General features: G+C 39.1%; 1 protein-coding gene across 1 annotated transcript in view; it reads right to left on the bottom strand.

Moving 5' to 3' along the window:
* Positions 1-3433: 3433 nt before the first annotated feature.
* The window catches only part of ube2e1 (ubiquitin-conjugating enzyme E2E 1), a 32633-nt gene continuing 14561 nt past the window's right edge, over positions 3434-21505 (bottom strand). The window contains exons 4-6 of the mRNA XM_036567664.1: positions 13092-13224; positions 8070-8217; positions 3434-3968 (exon numbers count right to left, since the gene is read on the bottom strand). Of these exons, the coding sequence (XP_036423557.1) occupies positions 3871-3968; positions 8070-8217; positions 13092-13224 (379 nt within the window). The 3' untranslated portion in view covers positions 3434-3870. The remainder of the gene's footprint in view (positions 3969-8069; positions 8218-13091; positions 13225-21505) is intronic.

Raw genomic sequence — 21505 nt, 5'->3', positions numbered from 1 at the left:
GCTGTTTCTGTCGGTCCGGTCATCAGGAAATGTTTACACAATGTAAAGAACAGCTGATGTTTTTTAAGGCTATAAAGAAAAAGAAGTGATGAGGTGCTGATATGACGACAGCAGTGTGTATCCAGGTTGGCAGGGCAACAAGGATTATGTCTTTCTACAGTGACTTTCTTCAGTGCTTCCACAACAACGAAACTTTTAAAAGAAGATTTCCAGCAATTTTTTTTCAAAATTTCTGCATGAGAGATGTAAACAGAGTCATTCAGAGTGGTTTGGTGAGAAATGGTTCAGATTTCTTTACAGTGGTGGTGATAGGAACCAGGGGTCGCCATGACTACAACACAAATATAGACATTTTATTTACCATCCAAAACCACCAGTGAACCAACACGAGTCGTCTGCACTTTTATATGTAATGATGATGGTAAAATAGTGGAAAATCTAAACGAAAAAACATTTCTGTTTCTATATTGCCTTAAAATGTCTTGTATGCATGTTTGAAATATATTTTAGGGAAAAATCCTCCTAAAAAAAACATCTCAGAGACCAGGCAGTGAATTCATAACGATTTCATGTAGTAACTTTCTGTGAGGGAGCTTTTAGAGGTGCACGTCTGGTTCCTATCACCACCACTGTGAACAATTCTGACTCGGTAAGTTTCTCTAGAACGAAGCGTTTCACACCAAACCACTCTGAACGACTCTGTTTACATCTTAACCATTTATTCATGCAGAAATTTTGAAAAATGGGTGGAGTTCCCCTTTAAGTCTAAGACAGCTGTTTTGCTATGAGGTGCTTGTCTATTCAAACTGCCACAAGTGCTTTAATGTAATGACACCAAGGTGTGATGTGGAGGTTTTATTGATATCAGTCATTCATGTAACACTATGATAACGTCTTCCAGCTCCATTCAGGATGGAATATATCGTAGACCTTTAACTCTGATCTGAGCTCTGCATTTTGGCCCAAAGCATTTGAAGCATGGTCCTGTAATACTTGAGGTAATTATATTATAGCAATAGAAACACTGGAGAAAATGGTACATTGGCAAGTGAAATCATCTTAAATCATCAAATATTTCTGATTATGAGATCATAAGAGGTCTTAGTAACAAGCAATCTTCATTCTCAACAGCTTTACAGCTCTAGGGTTTGGGAAGATTAAGGGGAATTTAATAGAAATGTAGTTGAATGTAATTAAATGCAGTATTATTATAACTTAGTATTAATATAAGCACTAGTTTCCAGCAATTTTGATTAGTTAAATTCTTATTCCATTGGCGGACAATGTCAACTGGCAGAAATAATGATTTAAATTAAGAAAAATTTCCAATAGAATAAGAACTTAACAGGATATAATGACTTATAAATCATTTAAGTTAGTAATTTTACAGTGTTCTTAGAGAAATATTAGATACAGTCATAAGCAAATGTTTGAACACCCCTGGTCAAATTACGTTTTGTTGATTTTCTAGGTGAAAGTAAGTTCCTCTACAGACAACTCACTCAAATATGGCAATTAAAACTGTACAACTTTGATTTGTTTGACTGAGTTTAACATAAAAAATAAAACATAAAATCTAAAATGTGCTGCGACTTTTGCACAGGCCAGTTAAACACCCCCAGTTATTCAGCAAATAAACAGTAACTGTGCAATTAAACATGAACGTTTGCTCTCTAGAGCAGTGTTTCTCAAGCTTGGTCCTGGAGGCCCACTGACCCACATTTTTTGTGTTTTCCCTGCTCTCAACACACCTGATCCAACTAATCAGCTCATTGACAGCCTGCTTGTTGGGTTAAAGTGGTGTCAAAGCAGGAAAAGCACTAAAATATGCAGCACTTTGGGCCTCCAGGACCAGGCCTGAGAAACACTGCTCTAGAGGATGTGACAGGGGCGCTCAAACTTTTGCATGTGACTGTATGTAGACCAGATTTAAGACGATTTCATTTGCCAGGATATTTTTCGCAGTGAAAAGTGTTTTCCTCGTTTTTTAATACGGTAGCTCTTACTGTCTGGTACGTGATTCGTGAAGCTGAGTGAACTGTTAGTATGAATGCCAGAGCCGTTTGTGTACATTTACAGATATTTATTTTATTTATTTTGCCACTTTACTGAGTAAATCATAGTAACTAAAATAGCCTATAATTGCACAACTTTCTGTGACGCGTTTTGTAATCTGCCTCTGGTGTTAAGCAGATATAAAGTGTATGTTGAGAAGAGCAGCCTAATAAAAGTGATTCCTTCAGACTGACCTTTCATTGCACTGAAGGCTGTAACCATACACAGATTTTACAGTGTGATAAGGACTGTGTGGCTTTTGCACCCCGAGAAAAATACCAAAGACTTTTGATGCAGACGTGTCATTTTAATGAATTATTTTTGGCCAAAGTCAATTTAGTAAAACAAGACTGCAGCGCCAGGTGAATGAGTAATTAATACAATTACAGTAATTGTAATTACAGTAATTGTAATTAATACAATTCTGGCTTTAGATAAATTCTTAAAATACATTTAAATACAGTCTAAGTAGTTTCAGTTTCTTACTTTCATGGTTGTATTTTAGGAACATGAGGTTTCTAATAGAACAGCGGATATATATATATATATATATATATATATATACATATATATATATACACATACGCGCGCACACACACACAAAACTGTCTCATTAGCAAATTTACAAAATAAAAGACACTACTTAAGGCCTTTAATTTGTTAAATTTATTTATTATAAACTATATAACATTTTCACAAATGTCTGACTATATAAACAAATTTAGAATATTCACTGACAGCTATATCTGTTTTTCATATATATCACAAGTTGGGTGTGTGTAATAATTATATATATATATATATATATATATATATATATATATATATATATATATATATATACATATATATACACACACACACCTACACTTTTTCTGTGTTTGGCAAATAAACTGACATCTCTCAGAAAGTCATAATACCTCACTTTATCCCTGCTGTTTTTCTTACTGTGCCTTTAAGACTGATACATGTAAATGTGCTTTGTTCTGATTGGCTGTGCCTCTTTCTAAATGCTCTCAGAGTTGAAACACACTAAAAGTTCTGTAGGCTCAATAGGTTGATATGTATAAACCAGGCTGTTTTTGCAGCTCAGTTTCCATAAATAAACTGTTCACATACATCAAACTCGTTTTTTTTAAAGGACAGGATTTCCTGGTATGGGCCCTTTAAAGAGCTGCACACACTCCGTGTGGACGCGCGAGACGAGCGGCCATGATTTATTTTGGCTCAGAATAATATCGGCCTCTTGTGGGTGAAACTATCACAGCTACATTACTCAACCAGAGACTGAAATGCGAGTGTGCGTCACCGTTTTGAGCAGGTTTGTGGCTGATGACTTGGCCGCGGTGCCGAGAGTAATTGCTGACAGAGTCAAAAGGCGTCGTACATCCAATGTAACTTTAATAGCAGAGGAGGGAAAAATACATTACAGTCAGACATGGTAACCAGAGGGTCATGCTGTGATTTCATTTTACAAGCAGAGTTTTATAATGAAGGTCCTTTTGAAGCACTAAACTAAAATCAATTTACAAGAGCAGAACAAAAAGGAAGACACATTAAGATCCATTATTGCCAAATCATGATTCTACATGGGTCGAGAGAAAAAGGAAAAGGTCACACATAATGACGATATCAGAGAAAAAAAGACTTTAAATTCCACCATAAAAATCCTCCCTGTTCTCTATCCCACAGCTGAGTCCCCTTACCTCCCCCTTTCATATACATCCTCCTCCCTCTCCCACCCTCACACCCCCCACCCCGCCCAAGCCCTCCCGAGTCATCCCACCAGCAGCTTTCTTCCCTCCCTGCAGGCGATTATGTGGCGTAGCGCTTGGTCCACTGTTTGGCTATTCTGTCGTGCTCCGGTCTGTTGGTTGTGTACTGAGTGGCGATACTTCCCACCAGAGGGTCAGCTGCAACACACAAACGGCAGTTTAAATTAAAACGGGTAAAAATATCTTCATGGCAAAAGCAAAACATAGTTCACATTTACGAATGCAAAGTCTGGTGAATTCTTTAGGCCGATGACCGTCTTTAGTTCCCAATTAATGATTTACACAATGATGCATGAAAAGCAGTGATGTACTATGAGATTCTGGCACTGAGGTTATAGGAACAAGTCTGAAGGAAACCACCTGAGGTGATATGGTATCCCAGGTGGTTGCTAAGGTATTGCTAGGCCTTTGCTATGGCATCCTCAGGGATTGCCAAGGTGTTGCTAGGCTGTTGCTATGCTATCATAGGTGGTTACTAAGGTATTACTAGGCCTTTGCTATGGTACCCTAGGTGGTTGCCAAGGTGTTGCTAGAACGTTGCTATGCTATCGTAGATGACTGCTGAGGTGCTAAGGTTGTAGCTGGAGTGTTTCTATGCCTTTGCTATGGTATCCTAGGTGGTTGCCAAGGTGTTGGCTGTTGCTATGCTATTGCAGTTGCTGTTGCTATAGGCTGTTGCTATGCTATCGCAGGTGGTTACTAAGGCATTACTAGGCCTTTGCTATGGTATCCTAGGTGGTTGCCAAGGTGTTGCTAGGCTGTTGCTACGCTATCGTAGGTGGTTACTAAGGTATTACTAGGCCTTTGCTATGGCATCCTAGGGGATTGCCAAAGGTGTTGCTTGGACATTGCTATGCCATCGTAAGTGGTTGCTGAGGTGCTAAGGTTGTAGCTAGGGTGTTTCTATGCCTTTGCTATGGTATCCTAGGTGGTTGAAAAGGTGCTGCTGGGTCGTTGCTATGCTATCGTAGGTGGTTACTAAGCTATTACTAGTGGAAAAAAAAGAAACACTGCAAGTTAGCTTTGTGAAGCCAAATTAATGATGGGCTACTGAAAGTTCTGCTTATCACTCATTACTAGCCCAAAAAAACCAAACATATATGCCACAGCTGTGTCGAGCTTTAAATAGCTGCCTGTCACTTGCAGATGTTTCCTTTTGATATAACACTCTTTCAGCATAGAGTATTAGCACAGGGCCTATCAAACTAGTTATCAGTGCTAACTAAAACATTATCCAATGTGGTGATATTTGGGAAACTGTTTTTGAAGTACTCAGCACTAATGTGTGGAAAAAACATCCATTCATCATAGGTGAACTAGGTGAGGAACGTAAATAAAACTTAATATATAAAATTAGGGGTGCGGGAAAAACTCGATTCTTAGATGCATCGCGATGCGGACGTGAACGATTCTGAATCGATTCACAAATGTCAAAAATCGATTTTCTAAATATTTAATTTATAATGTAATGTTGACGGAACGCAAAAGGCGGAACTTGGAAGTGTGGAAGTGCAGCGCCCAGACAGTCTGTGGCGGCACATAACAAAAAACACTACTGGATGAGTGAGAAATCCGACCGGCTCCCTCTGCATTAAAAGCCAGGTCAGGTCAGGAGTCACAACACAAATGATAAGAAGAGACATTTTGTCCTTTCAACAAAAATCAAACCAGCTTGGGAGCCACAACATTTAATGTCCAGTATGTCTCACTGTGTGATAATGTCCTAGTATAGACTAAACAATATAAACGAGAGCGCAGATTTACTTCGCTCTGCTTTAAGCTTCGCCTACAGCCGCTTTCCTCCCATCTCCACCAGAAAACTTTTCAACGTTCAGCTGTTTTACGAGGCTGAAGTCGCTTCTTATTCTCCAGCTTCTTGTTTGAATTTACCTGTTCCACCTTAAATTCTGACTGAGGCGCCGAATGTAAATGCGGCACCATTTAAGGTGGAACGGGAGAATTCGGAAGAGAAACGACTTCAGCTTCGCCACTTTTTAGTGTTTGACAGTCTCTCGTTGCAGATTTAACGTACCAGGAAACCAACTGCGCTGCTTATAAACGCAAATGCATCGCTGCTATGTGACCTGCAGTTTGCACGCTGGATCTCAGTCATCGCGAAACAGGGCTTTCGTGCTATGTTGCACACGACCCGTCTCAAAGACACTTTACTGACACAGCGATCCCCCACCCCACCCCACCCCCCCGTCTCTACAGCGAGACCAAAACCGAAGTTATAAAATCACTGAATTAAACGGGTAGAATAGCTGTAACGCGCTGCGTGGAGACTCATCACCACTGGATCTTATTTCACCATAACTGCGCGTTTTATCACAGATGAGTAGCAGCAGCTTCTCGTGCTCCGAACAAGAACACTGAATGAGAGCCTTCTAGTTCAGTTGCCACATCGCTTCCATTTGTTTTATTAAAAAAAGATATTGGAAGTAAATTCATTATGGATCATTACAAATACTTTGCTTTAAAAGCACCAAGTCACTTTGAATAACTAACATTGAGTTACTTAGTCACTTTAAAATGTATATTGTCTCTATATTCTGTGTATATTTAATATATTTGTTATTTTTTCTTGTATTTTTATTTTTACTTATTTACTTTCTGTAGAGTGAATAGCTGAGCCTCACCACAAGCATTTCAATGCATAAATGTCCTGACATGTCGTGCAAATGACAAACTTGAAACCTGAACTCGAAACTTGAGCTCACACAGTGAGAAAATAGAAATGCTATATAGAAAAAAAAAGATGCATCGATAATCATTTTATACTCGCATGACATATTTAGTTTTTCTGAGATTCATCAGGTTGGAACAGACAAAACAGAACCTGTAAAGCCACACAGTAAAAATACTACAACTACAGTGACTTTAACATGCAGTCAGTGTTCTTTAAGTACTGATGACATCCAGGATATGCTCAGAAAGGCATATTGTGACTATAACTATAAAACACTCTCATATTGCCTCACACTATTATGGTATCAGTTTATTTTGACTGTACACTGTAGATAATTTGCAGATGATTCACTTATTAGCAGGGCTGTATTACTGTGGATGTAGAGAAGTTCATAATCGTCACAGTTTTATCTTGAACTTTGTACTTGGACTTATCTCGGTCTCAACTATTAGTTTCGGGTCCAAAAATATTTTTCTTTCCTTCTTTTGACCGTCACTAACATGCACTGACTCGTACGCTGGGGTTAAACTGGGCCGGAGTGAACCGGAGCAGAGCTTCAGTGTCTGGTTCGTGTCAAGGGCAAAAAGAGCCCTCTGAATCGTAATCAAATCGTGAGGTGCCTAGAGATTCTCACCCCTATATAAAATGTATTAAATACATCTGCAATGTTCAAACAGGTCAATTTCACAATTCAAAACATTGTCATTAATGAAGCAAATAAAGATACAAGTAAATCAATACAGCAGTAATATAATATATATATAAATAAGCAAGTGTCTGCAGCATCATACATGAGCATCAAACAGCTAAATGCATGCCCACACCTGTAACTGCCAGGGCTGGCCTGTATGGCCTCCCCTGTTATAGTCTAGGTCTTACAGACTGAGCTCCAGCATACAAGCCATTACTGACAACGCTGCAGCTTCAGCCCACGACCAGTCAATTCTGAAAGACCAAATGTGTGGTTTTCACTCTAACTTCAGCACTAATAGTTCTCATAGCAGGACAGTCAGTCATCGAGCAACTACTAGTTTCAGTTTCTGTTTCCATTTAATCAAAATAGGTATTCAGATATACAATATATGCTCAAAATTTTGTAGACTGCAGTGTTTCTTCTGAAATGAAGGGTATTAATTGGGAGTTTGTTCTCCTTTGCTGCAGTAACAGCCTCTACTCGTCTGTGAAGGCTTTACACTAGTTGTGAGGATTTGATTGCTTTTAGCCACAAGAGCAACATCAGTGAGGTCAGGTACTGATGTTGGATCAGCTCTGCATCACTCCAACTCAAAGATATAGCATTCCCTCTGCTCCACAGCCCGTTGCTTATATCTCTCTAGCCGACAGGCATGGTGACCTTAGGCTCATGTTTGGCTCCTCTAGAGTGTCCTATTCTACTAGTCAATGCTTTTCTATGGAGATTATACAAGCTGTATGCAATATATCAAACGAGCAGCAGATGTGACCAACACTGGGCACCTAAAGGATTCTTTCCTTTAAGGCCTGAACTATTTATTACAGTGAGTTAACTGTAGCACAGAGGTGAGTCTTACCAGGGTTGCAGTCTGTGAGGAGGGAGCAGATGGACAGCAGCACCTTGGAGATGGTGAGGGCTGGGCTCCAGTTGTCCTTCAGGATGTCCAGACAGATCACTCCCTGACTGTTGATGTTGCAGTGGTAGATTCTCGTACGGAACGTCACCTGGAAGACCAAACGCACCTTTAGCTTTTGGCTTAAAGCACAAATCACCACAGTGAGTCAGAACTGTTCACAGTGGTGGTGATAGGAACCAGACGTCCACCTCTAAAAGCTCCCTCACAGAAAGATATTACATGAAATGGTTATGAATTCACTGCCTGATGCCTGAAACAGTGTTTTATGACAGTCTTTGGAAGGTTTCGGACTAAAATTTATTGTTTTTAAAATCCATTAATGGTGGTGGGATACATGCAGAGTGTCTTAAGGCAAAACAGTCCCTAAAGAAAACAAATTTTTGTCAGATTGACCATAATTTCCCAATAACATTACATGCAAGAACTAAAAAGACTCGTGTGGGTTCACTGGTGGTTTGGATAGTAAATAAAATGCCTATATTTAGCACCTTTAGCTTTTGAGTAGCTTTAGAGTAGGAATCGCCACATACCTTTGTTAATATGGTCATGGCAAAGGAGTGGGTGAAAAATATATCACAATACACAAGACATTCTCAACACAAAATGTGCATAATATTCAGCTTTTCTGAGATTCATCAGGTTGGAACAGACAAAACAGAACCTGTAAAGCCACACAGTAAAAATACTACAACTACAGTGACTAATCAGTGGTTTACAAACTAATATGTTCACTGTGTAATGGAACATGCAGTCAGTGTTCTTTAAGGACTGATGACATCCAGGATATGCTCAGAAAAGCATATTGTGACTATAACTATAAAATACTCTCATATTGCCTCACACTATTATGGTATCAGTTTATTTTGACTGTACACTGTAGATAATTTGCAGATGATTCACTTATTAGCAGGGCTGTATTACTGTGGATGTAGAGAAGTTCATAATCGTCACAGTTTTATCTTGAACTTTGTACTTGGACTTATCTCGGTCTCAACTATTAGTTTCGGGTCCAAAAATATTTTTCTTTCCTTCTTTTGACCGTCACTAACATGCACTGACTCGTACGCTGGGGTTAAACTGGGCCGGAGTGAACCGGAGCAGAGCTTCAGCGTCTGGTTCGTGTCAAGGGCAAAAAGAGCCTAGCTCTGGTTCTTTAATTTGATGGAAATGTAAATAGTTGTGTTCTTTGTGAAATCAATTTCTCTCAATAAATATGTTTGTGTTCTGTCATTAACATGAATTCATGTAAACGATTTCATTATACAGGGAGATTCACTCGAAAGAGGCCCCGAATATTCTGTAATAACTCTCGTCAAGACGAAGCAATCTGAACAACGTTTAACCTCCCTAATGCTTACTGATACAATCAGCCACATCAAAATGTGTCTGGCAGAAAACGGAGATCACTTCGAGCATCGCATGTAATGCAATCGATTACACACACGTCAAGGTGTGCAGCGTATTTTTCTGGTTCAGATTGCTTCATCCTAACAGAAGTTACAGCAGATTATTTGGGGCCTCTTTCGAGTGAATCTCCCTGTATAAACATATTGTGAAAGCTAAAAGCTGCAGAAATAATTGTAATATGCTAAAATAACTGAGATCAGGTGACAGACCTACTACCTTACATTGAACTAAATATCTATCAACATCTCCTGAGCATGTTACCCTAAATTCAACAGTCAGTCACCCTTATCCTGAACTTCAACCCATGTAATACTAATTCTAACCCTAAACCAGGTTCTAATCTTAACATCACTGAGAAATAACCAAGTTTCACAAGACAGTATGTTAATAATTGGAGCAACTGTGGATCACTGCGCAACACAAAAGGGCTGTAAACAAAAACAGGGTTACTGCAATGTAGCAGCTTTTCTTAGAGTAAGCACAAACGGACATCTGCCACAAGGCCATTGGCCATACAACAGAACATATTAATGAAAACATACTAGGTTACATCCCCATCTCCTTTAATTCAGTTTCTCTTTATTGCCTCCAGCCGGGACAAAGGGAGTGGATACGATGTTCAAGCAATATTCAAGGTCGTGTGTTGCTGTGAATAACATCAAGGCTGTGATTCGGTTGCAGGCACGAGCCGACGGCAAGTACAGTAGCTAATCACAGCCAGTTACTGTTATACAACAGTTCTGCAAAAGAAAGAAAGAAAGAAAGAAAGAAAGCAAGCAAAGAAGCTCATAATATTGTATCAAGGCTGCTTTAATACTGGCAGCTCCCTTTTGCATTAGAGCCACAAAATTCAGACTCCTCTACACTGCAGTTTAATGAAAAAGTAAAGCCAAATTCACCTATAAACGTGTTATTAACCTCTGAAGTCTCCCTTAAATTGCTGAACAGACAGAAACAACCCTGCTGTCGCAAACACAGTGTTCAGACGGTTCTGCATGCTCAATAAACGAAAACATCTAGAGCCCACGTGTCAAACACAAGGCCCGCGGGCCAAGTCAGGCCTGTGACGCGTGACCTATTCGGTCCGCAAATTTATTTTAAAATTTCTTATTCTTATCAGCCCGTTTCACCCTGAGATGCACTACAGACCCCAGAATGCACTGCTACATAGTGTGCATTTTGACCCCCTTCCTCCAACAACCACCTATGGGCCAGTTACACAGAAAGAAAAGATGCCTGGTGTTTGGTTCAGGCAAACAGGCAGTTTTAAAGAACAAAACCTACCAAAAACAATTTATTTTATTGAGAATTTTTGAAAAAGTATTTTTTGGCATATTTTGAATAAACAATGGCCAGTTCAGGTCATGGCAAAATGTTAAGTAACAATGAAGTAAAAACACAGCTGAGCCACAGATTTGCTGAGATTTTTTTTTTTATGGCCCTTTCAGTGGTTAGATCACGGGGTGTCGGACTCAGAGGTGTGCCCAAGTTAACGGCACAACATCAGTGTTTCCAGAAAGCTGCATTTTGCCTGTCCACACTGAAAAGTATTCAAAAACCTCCATTTTTATTGACCGAAAACACCATTTCTTTATGAGGACAGGAGGCCAGAGGAGCAAAAAACAAGCAACAAACAAGCAGTTAAAATCCATAAAATAAGTTCATCTCAACAGCACAACTGACTTCCCTCCCGACTGACATGGACAAATTACACCAGATTTATTAAGCATGAAAAGAGCCAGTTACGATGTGAACGTTGGCGACGTGAAGTGGGCGGAGTCTGTGAAGCAACAACGTTGAGCAAAGTTAAATTTTTTGCAAATGAGCAAAGCGACGTGGCGTTTACCAACAGAACTGAGCATTCAGCAGAGTAGTATGCGCTTTATCTCCGCCACTGTGAAACAGTGCGCTCTGTTTTTGGTTCCTAGGTAGTTGTTCCTACTAGAAATGGAATAATAACTGTGGTGATTTCAACGCAAATTGACAGTAATCGCAAAGCCCAAACTCGGTTTACCTCACATACTGACTGCACAGACACAGGGATTAAATAAAAATAAGCACACAAGCGATTTCTCACCCGGATTTTTAATTTTAGTGGGAACGCATCTGATATATGCTTGGCGTCAGTGAAACCACGGCAACCAACGGTCAGAAGGTGATGAGCCATCAGCGATTTGGGCGACAAGAGGTGAAAAGTCACTGCCGGAGTGAACGCGTGGTAACAATCAGCACAACCAGAACGTGACTGCACAACGAACGACACACAGTGTTCCCAAACCTCAAAACCTTCGTTGCACAAACAGCCACCTGTCAGGGACGTCCAGCTTCCTGCACTGCCATTAATCATCTCTCCACTACTGCATTAACGTGAACCCAGAACCAGACGAATAAAAGCCGGTTTAAATTTAAAAGTCTTACACTTCAGCTAATATTACCAGCCAAGTCGCGTTTCATCTCATATCTTTTAGCTCAGAGAGTTTACACAGAGTTTGACTTGAGCTGATTTCAAACTTGATATCCACTAAATATCGAAACGTTCGAAAACCGTAAGGGTGCAGTAAGTCAGAATATAAAATATAAACTTAAGACGAGCTTGAATGATATATGCGCTATCTGTGCTCTGTCCAATCGGCAGCGGTTCTTCACTGGTAAGCAGCACAGCTTACTTTGTAAAATCATTAATAAATCACCAAAACAGCCAAGATAATCCATCATTTGGTCATTATAAAACACGTAAGTGGCACATTAACACATTTTCTTGATTAAAACACCGCAGAAATGTTCCAGTGGAACAATAATAAACACAGTTCACTGTTCTCTCCCTCTCTTCTCCTCTTCTTAGCTCAACCATTCCTTAACAATGTCAAATTTTTTAATATGTCACTCTCAGTCTCCATCACTGCCTAAGAAACCAGCAGTGAGTTTTACGGTAACACTGTGTTCTGGCTACAGGAGCCAGCCAGTGGGCTAGCTGATGCGACACCAGATAGTGAACCAATATTTTGGGAGTTTTTAGAATAAAGGTCCTCTCTTCTAAGGTACTTCTTCCTTTCTGAGAATTCTGCTTGAGCTCCGTTCTCATTTATTCCACTGCAAGTATCTGGTTCTAATTTCCAAGTTAAGTCAAATGCATTTGATAGTCACCAAATCAGTATTGGAGCTGATGTTTTGAATAAATCTGGCCAATGAACAGTCACACATATAAACATGTATAAAGATGATGACTGCTGTGTGTGCAGAATAAGTACATAAATAAATAAAAGGGCCAATCAGAGGTCCTGAATTATTTAGGGCTTCTAGGCTTCAGCCCACGTAAGCCTGGGCTTTAGATGATCATTGTAAAAGTGATTTTAATACCAAATGGCAGCCTAATCACAATACAAGACAAATCCACCCCCCGACCCAACCTGGACCACATTCCCCTTAACCTAATGCAACATTAAGCCACATACAGCAAGAGGTCTGCATGAAAACACAAGAGGGCTAATTCAGTCGGAGTCATTAGCCAGAACGACCAAAGCAAAACAAAATGAGCCTAAAGATGGAACAACTCACCTTGGGAGGTTTGAAGGGGTAGTCTGGAGTGAAGGCGATGTCAAGGAAGAAGACCCCTCCCTCATAGACAGAGCCTGGAGGACCCAGGATGGTCGACCTCCACTCGTAGATGTTGTCTCCTTTAGGACCAGCACTGGAAAATAATTACAGATTTAAGAATGTAAACAAGCAGGCAATCTGCATAATACACACACACACACACACACACACACACACACACACACACACACACACAGGATCTGCACACCGGATTCACAAAGTCACTTTTTTAAGGGACGAGTCAGAATTTTCTAATATTTACTTAGTCATGATAGTGTGTGTGTGTGTGTGTGTGTGTGTGTGTGTGTGTGTGTGTGTGTGTATTTAGCCAAGATCAGAATTTTTCCTCAAAAAAGTCAAAATTGTCAATTAGCCAATATTTTTGCTTTTACAGCAGACCGGTGTTGCAGTTTTGAGGTAAATAAGGTGAGGCAGGTAAGACCTGCATGACTCACATACGTGACTCATTGTGCTAAATAACTACTCGCCTCTTACACTGAATGTAGCTCTGTTTGATTCATGTCATTAAAATTTTTTCATTGATATTGCGGAAACCTCCGGTCTTTTAGACGACCTCATACCACTTAGTGCCTGCGGTCATGTAAATACAACAAATCTGTCTTATATGCCGTGTAAATATGCAGAGATACTTTTATTTCTACTCTCTTGTACTTTAACTTATGTCTATTTTTATTTCTATTTTTTATTTTGTGCATAGTATATGTAAGTTTATGTGCAATTATAATATCCATCTATCCATCCATCCATCGTTAAGATCGGACAATGCCAGTGCTGGAAATGTGCCAGCGTGTGTCAAATTTGATAAAAGGCAGAAGAGGTGCAAAAAAAAAAATTAATTAAAAAAATAAATAAATAAATAAAATAATAATAAAAACACAATGCGAATTTTGCTGTATAGACATAGGAATCTGCTATTACAACTAAAAATAATACTAAAAATTGGATTATAATGATTACACTACAATTTTAATTTACTTTAAATTCACTTGCAAGCTCAATGACTGTTGCAGGGGAACTATTCACACAATTATATTTGACAAGAGCTTTACTACAGAGTTCACGTTAATCATTATGGCATTGCAGCCTCTGTCGATTTGTATAATACGACGCAAGCCGCTCTGGACAACATCTGCTGCATGAAACCGCATAACTAAACAAAGGAGCACTCCAGCAAGTCACAAATATCGAGTTTAAGCTTTAGGCACGCTGACCAAACTCAGATGCGCTTAATGAATGCGCCACATGTTCTGACAAATTGGAAACATCCACACAATCAACCACACAGTATTTCATCTCAGTCATATCTCTGGAATTATAACTCTACAGGAAAATCTGAATAAATAGGCGAATAAGCAAAAATGCAGATATTTTATTTGCACTGGTCCATTCACTGTGAGATTTGTGTGCAAAAATGGTGTAAAAACATGAAAACTGGGTATACAAAAGGTATTTAATGGCAGCGAAGAAGTCGTGCAGTTTTTAACCAAGCCGCATGGAGATATACAGAGCTTTTCCATAGATTGTCCCTTTGATTACAACACAACATTCGGTATTGTGAAGTCCTAGAGTTCCTACCACAAAATATGTCTTGATACCTCTAAGAAAACATTACAGGCTAGTTAGATCATAAAAAAGGTCACATAACTGCTGCACAATTACTTGCAGTTTGCTATCTCTATGTTCTAACCACTAAGTACAACACTATCAGCTGAAAAGCCATTTTTCCTCCCAGTGTTATCAGCACTGTATACCCTGCCCGCCTTCAGCTTTACTAGAAACAGAACTACAACAGGGTGATTCAGGATGAGATAATTGGCTAGGAAAAAAAACAAACAGCAAACAAAACACAAAAACACAAAGCTTTGGTTTATCTGCTTATAGATAAGAAGGGGAACATTCGTGTTCCAAAAGCTGTCAGAGACTCGGCAGCTTTCTAAATGGTGTGGCTCAACATAGCATCAGATAACATGACGGTATGTTATCGTTAATGTGATAAATTATGCTATGAAGCACTGTTTGAGCATGTCATGGTTATGGTCAGTATGTCTAGAACATACAACTACAAGGATAATGAACAAAGGCACAGTGTCCCTGACATGAAGCACCAAAAGCTGCTTAAAGTGCTAATTGCGCCCCCTTATGGAGAAAGTTTAGCCTGATAAACATGAGTGAGTTACAGTGAGTTATAATAACTGTCTAAAGAGACAGACAGACAGACAGACAGACAGACAGGCAACAACAACAACAACAACAACAACATATAAACAATCACTAAATACACCAAAAACCACCACCAAGACAACAAATAACCACAAACACAAATGGCAACTACAACAATCACTGCAAGCAATATCCAAAAAACCCCCAAAACAAAACCATCAACAAATAACAGTAAACAAATGACAATATCTACAACAAACAAGACAAAAACCACAAACAACCAAACCGTCACCAACAAACAACAACTTCTGCAAAAAACAACTACCACCAACAAATAACAAAAGACAAACAACCAACAACACATAATATCCAAAACAATATCCACCACCCAACAACCCACATCAGGCCACTGTAAATAATGTCCTTAATTACTTGCCTGGTTAAATTAAAGTTTAAACAAATAAAATAAAAACAAAGAACAAAAACCTACATTTACCAACAAATGACCCCAACACACAATAACTAATGACAACCAACACCAACAAACACCAACAACCAACACACAACAAGCAACAACAATTTAGTTATTGGACTGGAGGTCATTCCGTTATCTTATTTTATATATATCTCACATCACGTGTTGTGAAAATAAGTACTGCAATGTTTTTGCCACATCATACAGAGTTAATTCAAGACACAATGTGTGCAACTGTGTCAGACTATCAGCTACCAAGAAGCAGAGCATCAACGCTGCACTGTAACGATGACGTGAATAACAGCACATTAAAGGTTTGGAGCTCAATTAGGGGCCTGAAATGACCGCCAGAGCGGTGAAAGCAAACTGCCAACTCCATTCATCCCCCCTTTTCTCACATGGTAGCAGGATAAAATGCAACTTCACCATCAACGGCATTCCATCATGACTAGTGCAAATAATTGCACAAATATAGTACCCAACCCCTGTCGTAAATTTAGCCTGAGGTTTGTTCTTATGACCGAAATGGCTTTTTCGATGAGCAACAGCAGCCTTCACCACAAACGCCCCAGTCAGCAGCTCACAGAACAGAACACTGCACACAGAGAGATTATATCACAGCCCTCTGCATCTGAGTGAAGACGCGAGCACAACGGAGCTACAGAGTCTTCTGACCTGCTGACACTGTCACCACTGTCATTACTTAAATAATACACGGTTTCTTCTTTCCTGCACGCTGAGGGGGTGGGGGAATGATCCATTCTCAGATGCACTGCGGTTCTCTCTTAAAAGATTCTTAACTGATGCACAAAATCAGACTTCTTGTTCAGCTTTTGCAGAACTCTTAAAATGTAAGTAAATAAACACATTTTAAGGCACATCTTAAAAGTTGAAAAAGTGCTGTAAATAAATAGGAAAACATGCAATATATCAAAAATACAGGATAAACACAAAGAAAAATAACCCAAAATGAAGTGAAGAGGTGAAATCTAGAATATTATACATATTTTACAATAAGTAAATGACATACAAATATCATTTTAGATTTCAAAATGCTAATGTAAAAATTGAGGACCAAATAATACTGATAAAGAGGTGCTTTACATCTAAAAATACATATAGACCAATTATAGACATCAAAACACAGGGTAAACACAAACAAAAACAATCTAAAATGAAGCGAACAGCTGAAATCTAGGATACAAATTTTAAAATATGTAAACGAAATACAAATATTAGTAGAACATCAAAACTAATGTAAAAATTTGGCAACAGGGACCAAATGTTTGACAAAAAGGGGTGCTTCACATCTAAAAAGATATTTAGACAAATTACAGACATCAAAACACAGGGTAAACACAAACAAAAATAACCTCAAATGAAGTGAAGAGCTGAAATCTAGAATATAATACAAATTTTACAAGTAAATTAAATACAAATATTAGTAGAACTTCAAAACTATCATGTAAAATTTGGCAACAGGGACCAAATGTTTCTGATAAAAAGGAGTGTTTCACATCTAAAAAGACTATGTCCAATTATAGACATCAAAACATGGGATAAACACAAACAAAAACAACCTAAAATTAAGTGAACAGCTGAAATCTAGGATACAAATTTTGAAATATGTAAACAAAATACAAATATTAGTAGAACTTCAAAACTCCAATATAAAAATTGGCAACAGGGACCAAATGTTTCTGATAAAAAGGGGTGCTTGACATCTAAAAAGACATATAGAGCAATTATAGACATGTAAACAACAGCTAATGTCAAAAACAAAAAAAACATGACAGACTACAGTAACTGTATATACTACATGGTGACAGTTGTCCGGATGGACGGTCAGCCCATTATATTATTTATCTTATCTGTATGCTGTTTTTACCTTGTTAGTTTGGTCATACTGGTCTTACTAAGCACATATAATTTAAAAGAAAACTCCATCAAAATGTTTACATTCATAAAAAAGCTAGTTACTGATATAGGCAGTGACAGCAGAGCCATTCGGAAATTTCAATAATACGTTACCATTCAGTCCCCAGAAGAAAAACTGAAACCGATGGTGGATCTGATAAGGTCGGGCATAATCTCTCAGATCACTGCATGTTTAATTCTCAATAACTGTGCCGCGTTCACTTTTAATCTGCGAGAGATTTTGCGACATTAACTGTTGATCTTTATTACTGTTCTGTACACAAACTTAATAGAGCCTATAGGCCTTTTATTCCGCTATGAAACCTTCATGCCTCATTAGTCACCACAAAGCATTTTCTAACTTTTTACAAGCAAGAAGCACAGAGATCAGAACATTCTGACCACCTCTTGTTTCTACGCTCATTGTCCATTTTATCAGCTATTTGGGTGGTGGATCATTCTCAGCACTGCAGTAACACTGACGTGGTGGTGGTGTGTCAGTGTGTGTTGTGCTGGTCTGAGTGGATCAGACACAGCAGTGCTGCTGGAGTTTTTAAACACTGTCCACTCACTGTCCACTCTATTAGACACTCCTACCTTGTCAGTCCACCTTGTAGATGTAAAGTCAGAGACGATAGCTCATCTGCTGCTGCACAGTTTGTGTTGGTCATCCTCTAGTCCTTCATCAGTGGTCACAGGACGCTGCCCACAGGACGCTGTTGGCTGGATATTTTTGGCTGGTGGACTATTCTCAGTCCAGCAGTGACACTGAGGTGTTTAAAAACTCCAGCAGCACTGCTGTGTCTGATCCACTCGCACCAGCACAACACACACTAACACACCACCACCACGTCAGTGTTACTGCAGTGCTGAGAATGATCCACCACCTGCTCTGTGAGGGTCCATGGGGGTCCTGACCACTGAAGAACAGGGTAAAAGGGGGCTAACAAAGTATCAGAGAAACAGATGGACTACAGTCTGTAACTGTAGAACTACAAAGTGCACCTATATAGTAAGTGGAGCTGATAAAATGAACAATGAGCGTAGAAACAAGGAGGTGGTCAGAATGTTATGACTGATCGGTATATATAAGCAAAGCAATTACAGTCTCAAAACAGATCTATGAATTATAGAGGAGCAAAACACCCACAATCCCTCCTGGGGGCTTTAAATGGCCCATATTTTACAGTTTTCTTGTTTTTCTAATTAAAAAAAAATTGTTTGACCATTTCTAACCTCTCTATCATTTACAATTTACGAGGCTGTTTGTTTTGAAAAATATCAAAACCATGAAAAATGTTCTCTTACCACACACAAACGGACTACACTGCTCATATTGCATGTGAGAGAAATTAAATTCCCCAAGTTAATGACAGTTCAAAAACCACAGTCAAAACCATTCAGCCCTCGTGTGCCAGCATGTTTATTTTAATGGGTGTTCACCAGGTGGGTGTCAGTCAGCTAACCGTGGATGACTACACCTCTCAAAACAGATTTAACATGCCGGCGACTGAGCCTCTCAGCTGATTACATCAGAATTTCTGATGTAATCCCACCGAATTTCAAGAGACGTGACCATAAAAGCACCCCTCAGCGCCGGGCTAAACGCCTCCGCCTCCTCTGTAAGACAGGGGGCTGCTACTCAGACGAAGCACAGCAATGAGGGCAGCCTTGTCACAAAGGAGGAAATCCACTCTAATATGGGTAACTCAAACCTTACCTCAGCGCCCGCTGCGCCGTCTGAAGTTTGTCACCGCTCTGACAGCATCCATAAACATTAGCTCACTGTAGTGCTACAACACAAAAGGTCACAGCATCGAGCGGTTTTATAACGCTGCTGATTGCTTCAAGAGTCACTACAGCGCAGTCTCACAGCCCCACACGCACACACAGCTTTTACAAGACAGGGGTTGGGAACCTCCAGACACCTCACGATCCAATCCGCTTTCCATTCAGTTTGTCAGGACGTTGGTGTCGAACAAGACTAGGCAAGTGCCAATATTAGGGCTGCAACAAACGACTATTTCGGAAAAAAAATCGATTACTGAAACGAATAAATTCATTATTCTGATTATGAATCACTACATTTCCAAATAACACTTATGCAGCCATCAGCTTTTAACCTCTTATTCACCAGGGTATATTTTGGTTTGTCCATCTGAATTTACATGACCAAATCGTAAGGCGAATTACTCAGTAACTGCATGAAATAAATGTAAATTTTTATACATATATTTTTTTTTGTAAAAGCTCCCCTCAAATTAACAGAACGTGTTTTATGATCACACATATTGTTATATGCTTACAATTTACTGCTGAAAGACAAATCTTAGACGCTCTTTGTATTATTTTATAAAAATAGTTTTTACAGAGCAGATCACTGAAGAGACGCCATCTGTTTATAGTTTATAGCCCAGATTTGTGGGAAAATGGGTCGACTTTCAGTTCAGCTTCTTTTATTATAAGGGTTTAAAATTACATCACCCATCTATTTGACTGGACAGAAGACAGTTACAGCTCTCATACGACCCCCACCTTTAGAATGTAGCTTATGAAATATGGAAGTTATGAAGAATATGACGAAGTGCGTTTTGGAACCACCGGTGGTCTCAAGGAGTTAAAAAGGTTAAATTTAGCTTTTTTTTGTTTTATGCATTTGTTAACTAACAATAAAGACAAAGACGAATAACTTCATTAAAACTGATTTTAAATAAGTTTCCTGCTAATATGAAAGATAAATAAAACTCCAATATCTTTTTCCTGTCACAATTGAACAAAATTAAATCAGTTTTCCCTTAATCAAGTAAATTAAAAAGAAAAAAAAAATCTAAATTTAAATTTTAAACAGAAACTGTGCTCTGTACATTCTGCTGTCTGTCTACTCTCTGTAGCAATTAAATTCTACAGTCACAGGTCTTTATTGATACAGAGAAAAGTCAGCATCTCTCCATGCTCCTGTGAGAGACTCGCTCTCCTCTGAAAGCAGATACTCCCCGCTGCAGAGAACACGAAGGAGGAGACGGGAAAGTGGTGAACGTTTGTGGCAGACTTGTTCTCTATGAACAGCTAATTTGAACGATTTTGTGTGAACATTTCATTTCAACGGTAACCCTTCGTCCAGCTGCCCTGTCTGTCCAATTTCATTAACGATTCAAAATAGAAACCGTACAGCTCGTCGAAGTCAACTAATCGTTAAAACCCTACGAAATATAGAAATTTAGTTACCATAATTACTTTTATCACATGCTTATACAAAATCCCAGTAAATGCATTAAGAGAAAAAACGCTGTGATTGAAAGAAATACCTACTTCCCTTCTCCCTCATTAGCTCCACTGCACTATATACAGTAGGCACTATTTAGTTCACTACACAGGGATAAAAACGCATGAAACAGTAGATGAATTCAGGCACTCATCAGCCTGCATCTGCATTCAGCAGTCACACAAACTAACCAACATTAATTGTTTGAGAAAGGTTGAAGCTTTGAAAAGTGCTGAGGTTGAAACTCTTCGTTATCTGATATAATTATGTGGTTAATCACAGAGGCACACAAGCAGAGAATAACTCGGACAAGTCGCTCAAGTGGCATGTTTTGTTCTCGCGACAGCATTTAAAGCCCATTCACACCAGACGCGGGAGCCGTGCCGCATAACACACACAATACATACCTGTATTAATCTATGCAGCCATTCACACACCACCGCGGTGCCGCACAAAAATAAGCTTTGGGTCTATTTCTGACGCGTGCTGTGCAGTTTCTATGCAGAAACAGTAAAGAAATGCCATGTCTGTGCTATAATA

This window comes from Colossoma macropomum, unplaced genomic scaffold (assembly GCF_904425465.1).
Source record: "Colossoma macropomum unplaced genomic scaffold, Colossoma_macropomum, whole genome shotgun sequence".
Taxonomy (NCBI): domain Eukaryota; kingdom Metazoa; phylum Chordata; class Actinopteri; order Characiformes; family Serrasalmidae; genus Colossoma; species Colossoma macropomum.
This window is presented reverse-complemented; position numbering and strand designations above follow the sequence as displayed.